Below are 9,164 nucleotides of genomic sequence, written 5' to 3'. Positions count from 1 at the left end.
CCTGCCTCTGCCTCCCGAGTGCTGGGATTAAAGGCGTGCACCACCACCGCCCGGCTGGTTTAACTTATTTTTAAAATATGATTTAGTGTGTGTGACATCTTGTGAGACTGGTACTCTCCTTCCACCTAAGGGTCAACTTCGGTTGGTCATCTTGGCACTGAGTGCCTCTGTCCACATCGTCTTGAAACCCCAGCAGGTAGCTTTTAAAAGCAGGTCCCGGTGAGGGCTTGTAACCTCTGCTACTCAGGAGGCTGAGGCAGGACTGCAAGTTCAAAGCCAGCCTGGGCAATTTAGGGAGACCCTGTCTTACAAAGTTAAAACTGGTCAGTGGTAGACTGTTGTAGAATATTATTTTAAGGTGTGTTACTTTTATTTATGCTCGGAACACTTGTTTAATGATGCAAAGATGTATTTGACTAAATAAAATTTACCGGCAGTCTGGAGGATGAGCCAGCAACTAGCTGACGGGAAGGAGTAGGGTGGAGCCAGGTGGTGAAGGGTTTATAAGGAGGGGCCAGGAAGAGCACAAGGAGGCAGCTAGGTGAGCTGCTCGCTGTTCAGACTCTCCCGGGAGCAAGATTCTACCTCAACCTTTGAATCACGAGATCTTTAGGGGGAATAGAAACTTAGAAAGTTCTCTCTGAAAGCGTGGTGCCAGAGGGAATAGAAATTTCCTCAGACTGCGCTACTTGTAGCCTGGCCGCTGGTAGCGGCAGAGCTGTGGTTGCTGATTAGGACAGCCGCAGCTTCAAAGGCAGCAACCACTAAAAAAAGGACAGCAGCAGAAGACGGGCCCAGCGTGCACGAGGCCCTAGGTTCAATCACCAGAAACACACACACACACACACACACACACGAAGGCTTTAAGTCCATCTTGGACCTGCTTTCCCTGCATGAGGAAAAGAGAAGACAAGTTGGGCATCTCACATCGCAGCTCAGCAAGGGAAGGCTTCCGCAGGAGGATTGCTAAACCTTAGAGGTTAGCTCCAGGTGTTTGATAAGCAAGGGCAGTTTGGGAGAGTGTTTCAAAAAAAAGAAACAAGGGCTGGAGAGATGGCTCAGTGGTTAAGAGCAGTGTTTGCTCCTCCAGAGGTCCTGAGTTCAATTCCCAGCAACCACATGGTGGCTCACAACCATCTGTAATGAGGTCTGGCGCCCTCTTCTGTACAGACAGAATATTGTATGCATAATAAATAAATAAATATTTATTTTGTGTGTGTGTTTTTTTTTTTTTTTTTGGTTTTTTGAGACAGGGTTTCTCTGTGGTTTTGGAGCCTGTCCTGGAACTAGCTCTGTAGACCAGGCTGGTCTCGAACTCACAGAGATCTGCCTGCCTCTGCCTCCCAAGTGCTGGGATTAAAGGCGTGCGCCACCACCGCCCGGCTATAAATAAATATTTAAAAAAAAAAAAGAAACAAAACAGGCCAGGTCATGGTGGCGCACGCTTTTAATCTCAGTACTAGGATGGCAGAGGCAGGTGGGTCTCAGTTTCAGGACAGCCTGCTCTGCTCTACAGAGCGAGTTCAAGGACATCCAGGGAGACACAGAGAAACCCTGTTCAAAAAACAAACCAACAAAAACCAACCTGAGGCCATGACTGAATATTTTAAGCACAGCTATGTGACAGAAATCACATAGGGAAGGTTGAGCGCTCCAGCTGAGTCAACAGCAGGAGCGAGAGAGGGGTTTGTCGGAGGTGGAGCCACTATCAGAAGAGCACAAGCAGGTGAGCTAGGTGAGCTGCATGCTGTTCAGACTCTCCAGGCCCAATTACAAAAAGAGACAAGAACTCAAACAGGAAGAAAGTATTTAATACAAAACAAAAATGCAAAACAAAGTACCAAAGTCACAGGACACAATCCCTTTGGTTCAGTGATCGCACCAATAGTTCACGTTCCCAATGGCTACAGACATCGTACCCTAAAGTGAAGTCGGGTTGCCCCAAACCACCACATCCTACAGTTCATCAATATTGTTTGCAATTTAAATGGGGTAAGAACAGGGAAAATAGGCTGGCTGAAAAAAAGGGGGAGAGGGAGAGACCACACATGCAGACCAGTCACTGGGAGAGAGCTCGCTGCCGGGTCATGATGTATCCCTGTACATGCTACATGAGGCTAAGTCCCTTGGTACAATCACAAATAAACACACACAATCCAGCAACTCTGAGCACTCCCAGGGAAGACAGCAGAGAAGGGACAGGCTGACAGAAAGAGGGGGCAGGTCAAGGGTACCGGGACATCTACTCCTAACCCTCATTTACAGATAGGAAAATGTCTCACCAGAAGACCCACCCATGCTTTCTTTATCATGAGCAACACCAGAAAAGACAGACGAGAACCTGCCAGAGCCACTGAGGCGGGAGACATCCATGGCCCAATCAAGTTCTGCCCTCCTAGGAAAAAAAATGCCTACAAGGTACTAACAGCCTTTCTGGTTGCTCCATGAAGCCAAGAACCTCTTGATGCTCTGGGTCTCCTCAGGCTTCCTGTGACCCTGGGACAGAAGCAGGCAAAGAAATAGAAAGTCCAGCTACAGGTGCAAGATGAGACACGAGGCTGGCAGTGGTGGCACACGACTTTAATCCCAGCACTCAGGAGGCAGAGGCAGGCGGATCTCTGTGAGTTTGAGGCCAGCCTGGTTTACAGTGAGTTCCAGGACAGGCTCCAAAGCTACAGAGAAACCCTGTCTCAAAAAAACAAAACAAACAAACAAAAAAAAAGATGAGAGACTAGTCAGGTATGGTTGGTTATACGTGACTACAATTCCACTCAGGAGGATTAGGAGTTCAAGGCTTGCCTCAGACACATACAAAGTTCAAGGCAAGTCTGGGCTACACGGGTCTCTGTCTCAAGAAGAACTTTTAAAAAATGAAACGGAGAATTCAAGAAGACAAGTAGTTGGTTTCCTGACAGATCCTGGCTCTGCCCATGGGCCTTCTGAAGACATGAAGATGGGGTCTACATTCCTTCAGTCCCGTTCTGCTAGGACAGTGGCATATCACACCAGACCCATCAAAATTCGAACAGAGGAAAATCAGTGCAGATTAAATAATAAAATAATAAAACTTGTCTGACTGGTAGAGACTGGCTGGGAGAGGCAGGAAGCCATTCTCACAGCAGCTGCTTTCTTCCCTCCCAGCTTTAGGAGAACAGTACACCAGATCCTGGAGCAACAGACACGCTTGCTGAAATGGTCAGACATCTCCAAACATGCACCTGAGGTGGGCAGCCACCTCCTCCACTCTCCCCACCCTCCCAACAGTCACTTCTTTGATGGGGAGACTCTGGCGGACTGGGACAGCGAGATCTGGCTGCACTTCTCAAAGACAGCCTCGGCTGACAGCTTAGGCAGCCCCTGATCCAGAGGGCACTCATCCACCAAGCTGTTCATGGGCGTGGGGGGCAGCGGAGGGTCCTCGTCATCCTGACTCAGTCCAGCCATCAGGGAGTTACCTGCCCTGTCCAGTTCCTTGTCCGCCTGCTCCCTGGACATTCCCACTACCTCAGGCTGCCCCGGAGGCATCTTCCTTGAGTCAAAGTAGGCTGAGAGGGCTTCCTGGAGCACAGGCAGAAGTTTCTTGCGAGAGACCTGGGTGTTGCCTTGAAGATAGGTCTGGAGGTCAGGGAAGAGGCTCGGGATGGGGGTCAGCCTCAAGGCTGGGGAGGTGGACTGCTCCAGGACGCCACAGATCTGCAGGAGACAAGAACAAGGCTGATGCTAAATTTGGCACAGCAGAGAGCTGAGGTTTCTGACGGAGGGAAAAGTATTCTGTGTGTTTGCTGATACAGGGTCTCACTGTGTAGTCATGGCTGACCTGGAACACACGCAGACCCACCCACCTCTGCCTTCTCAGTGCTGAGGTTACCTGTGTGCCAGCATCCCCAACTGAGGTGCCTGGGATCAAATCCAGGGCTTCAAGCATCCGGCAAGCAAGCTGCAGATGATTGACATTTCCAGACCACTTCCCCACCTCCCTTTTTCTTTTTTCTTTTTCTTTCTTGACACAAGGTCTTAACACATACTGCTACCCTGGAACTTACTAAGCAGCCTAGGCTGGCCTTGAATGCATTGTAATGCCCCTGCCTCAGCTTCCCATGTGCTGATATTATAAGACACACAGCATGGCTGGAACATTTATTTAGATGACATATTTGAAATCAAAGTACACAGAGGTTTTCTCTCTGTCTCTCTGTCTCTCTCCCTCTTGACAGGACTGTCATCAAAAGTAGTGTTCTAAATGTCTTACCTAGGAGGGAGGGATGAGATGGCAGAGTAGACAGTAAAAAGATCCTATCTCCCAGCCTGAAGAGCACGGGTAGCTACCGTCATCAGAGTGGCAGAGTAGGTTCCGGAAGCTGGGAGGATACTTTTTTATAGCTGAAGTACCTTCCCTTAGCATGGTTGGTAAGAGTCACATGAACACAGACTCTGCCTCAGAACGCACTTTACGCTGACGGCCACGGCAGACTGCAATGATGACACTTACTTGAGTCATTGACTCTAGTCCTCTGGCTTAGCTCAAAGGGCGAGTGGGCAGGAACCCAAGACAGAAATCACGTCTACCTGATTGTAAAACCTACTTCTCTCCATGTGCCAGCTACCCTACACCAGGGGAGGAAACAAAGGAAACGTGGCAGCAAAGGCAGACACTCCTCTCCCGGGTGCACACAACTTCTAGCTGGTGCACAGCTGAAAAGGGTCCTACTGTGTGTGCAGGGGTGGGGTGGGGCCCCCTTCTCTCTTCTCTCTCTCTCTCTCTCTCTCTCTCTCTCTCTCTCTCTCTCTCTCACACACACACATACACACACACACACACACACACACATGGCAAGTGAAGTGCCCCACCCCTGGGCCACACCCTTCTGTCCATAAATTGCCAAGACAATGAAAAGAAAGAATTGATTTTCTCTTAGGTTTTTTGTTTGTTTTGGAGACAGGGTTTCTCTGTGTAGCTATGGAGCCTGTTCTGGAATTCACTTTGTAGACCAGGCTGGCCTTGAACTCAGAGATCTGCCTGCCTCTTCCTCCTGAGAGCTGAGATTAAAGGAATGTGCTACCGCACCTGGCTTTTTTTTTTTTATGTTTTTTGTTGTGGTTTCTTGTTTTTGTTTTTGTTTGAATGGTATTGCAAACCCAGGGCTAGGGCTAGGTGAATACTCTATCACTGAGCTAAATCCTCAGTCTCTTCCCTAAGTTCCAGGAATACAGGCCTGGGTCATCATGCCCAGTTAAGAGCAAATTTTTAAGTCCAGGTTGACATTTCCTTGTAACCAGAGTTTGCTTTAAACTCCTCGTAAGCAGGAATTGTCTCTAGCTTTAGGAGTGCTTTTCTCAGTAATTGTATGACTACATACAATTACAAGGCTACTCCTTGTAGATCATGTGGATTAAAACACGCACGGGGCCTGGTCCTTGTCTATGAGATTCTGAGTAGCTGGCCCTGGGGCTGGAGACTTCACTTGCACAGTCATGAGGACAACTGAATTCCAGCATCCATCCATGTTGGATGGCTATGTCACTCTCGCTCCATGGGATCTAAACACCTCTTCTAGCTTCCACGGGCATTCATACACACACATGTGCACATGCTCACATGGACACAAACACACAATAGTGAATAAAAATTATGCCGGGTGGTGGTGGTGCACGCCTTTAATCCCAGCACTCAGGAAGCAGAGGCAGGAGGATCTCTATGAGTTTGAGGCCAGCCTGGTCTACAGAGTGAGTTCCAGGACAGCCAGGACTGTTTCACAGAAAAACCCTGTCTCAAAAAAATAAATAAATAAGAATAAAACTAAAACACGCCCTTTTATAAAGATACAGCCTGAGGCAAGGTCTTTCAGCACAGAGCTATGGAACACAAAGGCACACTCTGGTCACTGACCCTCAGATTGACTGATGGAAGACTTACTGTCATTCGAAGTGCCGAGTGGGGACAGAAAACAGCTAATTGTCGTACTGGCTCATTCTGAGTGTTGAAGAAGATAGTCATGGCAACCAGGGCATCATAGCTGTGCTCATGGCAGAAAGCACTGAGGTCTTCCAGGAGGTCCAGCCGCTGCAGAAAGGCCTAGAAAGATGAAGCCGAGTAAGGGATGCTTACAGTCAGATCATATTCTTTTTTTTTAATTGATATTTATTGAGCTCTACATTTTTCTCTGCTCCTCTCCCTGCCTCTCCCCACCACTTTCAATCTTCTTCCAAGGTCCCCCAAGCTCCCAATTAACTCAGGAGATCTTGTCCTTTTCTACTTTCTTAGATCTATGTAAGTCTCTCTTACTGTCCGCATTGTTGTCTAAGTTCTCTGGGACTGTGGTTTGTAGGCTGGCTTTCTTTGTCTTATGTTTAAAAACCACCTATGAGTGAGTACATGTGATAATTGTCTTTCTGTGTCTGGGTTACCTCACTCAAAATAATGTTTTCTAGCTCCATCCATTTTCCTGCAAAATTCAAGCTGTTGTTAATTTTTTTCTTCTGTGTAGTACTCCATTATGTAAATGTACCACATTTCCCTTATCCATTCCTTGATCGAGGTGCATTTAGGTTGTCTCCAGGTTCTGGCTATGACAAACAAAGCTGCTATGAACATAGTTGAGCACATGTCCTTGTGGCACGACTGAGCATCCTTTGGATATGTACCCAAAAGTGGTATTACTGGGTCTTGAGGAAGGTTGTTTCCTAATTTTCTGAGAAATCGCCACACTGACATCCAAAGGGATTGTACCAGCTTGCATTCCCACCAGCAATGCAGAAGTGTTCCCTTTTCCCCACAACCTCTCCAGCATAAATTGTCATCAGTGTTTTTGATCTTGGTCATTCTTTCAGGTGTAAGATGGAATCTCAGAGTTGTTTTGATTTGCATTTCTCTGATGACTAAGGACGTTGAACATTTCCTTAAGTGTCTTCCAGCCATTTTAGATTCCTCTGTTGAGAGTTCTCTGTTTAGGTCTGTACTCCATTTTTTAATCGGATTATGTGATCTTTTGGTGTCCAATTTCTTTGGAGATCAGACCTTTGTCTGACGTGGGGTTAGTGAAGATCTTTTCCTATTCTGTAGGCTGTCGTTTTGTCTTGTTGACTGTGTCCTTTGCTTTACAGAAGCTTTTCAGTTTATTTATTGTTTCTCTCAGTGTCTGTGCTACCAGGGTTCTATTTAGGAAGTGGTTCCCTGTGCCAATGCATTTAAGTGTACTTCCCACTTTCTTTTCTATAAGGTTCAGGCAGACTTCTTACTACCAAGTAAGGGACGCGTACAGCCAGACCATATCCTTGCTAACAAGCGGTCTGTGCATGTGATTCAGTTGTGTATACCACTACAACGGTATGGAGCATTTCTGCTGGAGCTGTGACAGACGGGGAGAATGCAGGCTTCCGATTAAGACAGAATTGTTTTAAAAATTAGCTCTACTACAGTGCCTCTTAGGCATAAGATCAAGTAGTGATAATCATTCCAGGACAGGCTCCAAAACCACAGAGAAACCCTGTCTCGAAAAACCGAAAAAAAAAAAAAAAAAAAAAAAAAAAAAAAGTGATAATCATCCCGCCTTCTAGGCCTAGGCTTCCTCAATAAAATAAGAAGACAGCATTTACCAAACAACTGTTTTAAGGATTAAGCCTGAAGAAAACAGAGAAGGAAAGCATGAGTGGTGGCCGGATGTGCTAGTTAGAGTTTCTGGTCGCCTGGGAAGAGAAAACTTCAAGAAAAAATGCCTCCCTTAGACCTGCCTGTAGACAAGCCTGTGGGGCATTTCACACTAATGATTGACAGGAAAGGGCCCATCTCACTGTGGGTGGTGCCAACCCTGGGCAGAAAGGCCTGTGTTGTATAAGAAGCGGGCAGAGCAAGCCATGAAGAGCAAGCTAGTTCTGTCTCCAGGGTCCTGCCTTGGTTTCCCTTCAGGATGGTAAACCATCCTTGGCTCGCTCTTTGCTAATCTATATCACCCAAATATTTTTCATGCAGCGTTTTCTTTAATGCATAATACTGGGCTTTTCTCAATTCTTGGCCTTTCTTCAATTAGTGTGCGTGTGTGATATATGCACATGGTACATGAGTGTATATGTGCATGCGCAGAGACCAGAGGAGGACGTCAGGTGTGCTGCTTTATCACTTTTGCCGTATTCCTGTCTCTAGGCTGCTGGCCAGGAAGCCCCAGTGAGCCTGTCTCCTCCCTGCATGACACTGGAGTTGCTGGTGCCCATGTCCTGGGGATCTGAGCTGGTGACTGAGCCTGACGAGCTCCTGAGGCATCGCTGCATTCTAAAGTGTCAGTCTGTACAGTGGCTAGGCTGCGTGGCAACCCTTTCGTGTTGTCTATATTTTTTTCTTTTTAAAGATTTATTTATCTATCATGTATTTAATATTCTGAATGTGTGTATGTCTGCAGGCCAGAAGAGGGCACCAGATCTCATTACAGATGGCTGTGAGTCACCATGTGGTTGCTGGGAATTGAAACCAGGACCTTTGGAAGAGCAGGCAGTGCTCTTAACCGCTGAGCCATCTCTCCAGCCCCTATACCATGGTTTCTTAAACTGTGTGTGTGATCCACATGGGACCTCATACCTGAAATATATGAATGAGGGGCGTGAAAACTTTAACCAATTTCAGTGGTAGTGCATTTGCCCAGCATGTCCTCAGCACTGGTAAACAGACCAATCTATAAGACTACTGTATAACAGGAACTGTAGTACTTTTTGTTTAGATTTATTTACTTTATGCGTTTAGACTGGGTGTATGTACTTGTACTATGTGTATACTTGGTAGTGTCCACAGAGGTCAGAAGAGAATATCTGATTCTACGAAACTTTTTAAACTTATTTATTTGTATTTTCTGTGCATTGGTGCTTTGCCTACATGTGTGTCTGTGTGAGGGTGTCAGATCTTAGAGTCACAGACGGGTGTGAGCTGCCATGTGGGTGCTGGGATTTGAACCCAGGTCCTTTGGAAGAACAGTCAGTGCTCTTAACCAGTGAGCCACCTCTCCAGCTCCAGAAACTAGAATTATAGATGCTTGTGAGCCTCCAAGTGCATGCTGGGAACCAAACTCAGGTCCTCTACAAAGAAACAAGTTCTCTGAACCACTGAGCCTTCTCTCCAGCCCTTCATTGTTGTTATTGTTTTCAAATATTTATTTAATTTTAAGTACAAATGTGTATGTGCA

At 46.6% G+C, this 9,164-nt stretch overlaps 1 protein-coding gene across 3 annotated transcripts in view; it reads right to left on the bottom strand.

Moving 5' to 3' along the window:
* Positions 1-1,790: 1,790 nt before the first annotated feature.
* Positions 1,791-9,164, bottom strand: part of Prune1 (prune exopolyphosphatase 1) — a 41,632-nt gene continuing 34,258 nt past the window's right edge. For all 3 annotated transcript variants that reach the window (XM_005356981.3, XM_026784057.1, XM_026784058.1), the window contains 2 exons: positions 5,915-6,073; positions 1,791-3,693 (listed from right to left, as the gene is read on the bottom strand). In XM_005356981.3, the coding sequence (XP_005357038.1) occupies positions 3,265-3,693; positions 5,915-6,073 (588 nt within the window). In that variant the 3' untranslated portion in view covers positions 1,791-3,264. The remainder of the gene's footprint in view (positions 3,694-5,914; positions 6,074-9,164) is intronic.

The sequence above is a fragment of the Microtus ochrogaster genome, chromosome 21 (genome assembly GCF_000317375.1).
Source record: "Microtus ochrogaster isolate Prairie Vole_2 chromosome 21, MicOch1.0, whole genome shotgun sequence".
In the NCBI taxonomy this organism is placed as follows: Eukaryota; Metazoa; Chordata; class Mammalia; order Rodentia; family Cricetidae; genus Microtus; species Microtus ochrogaster.
The sequence above is the reverse complement of the archived record's forward strand: the minus strand, read 5'-3'. Positions and strand labels throughout refer to the sequence as shown.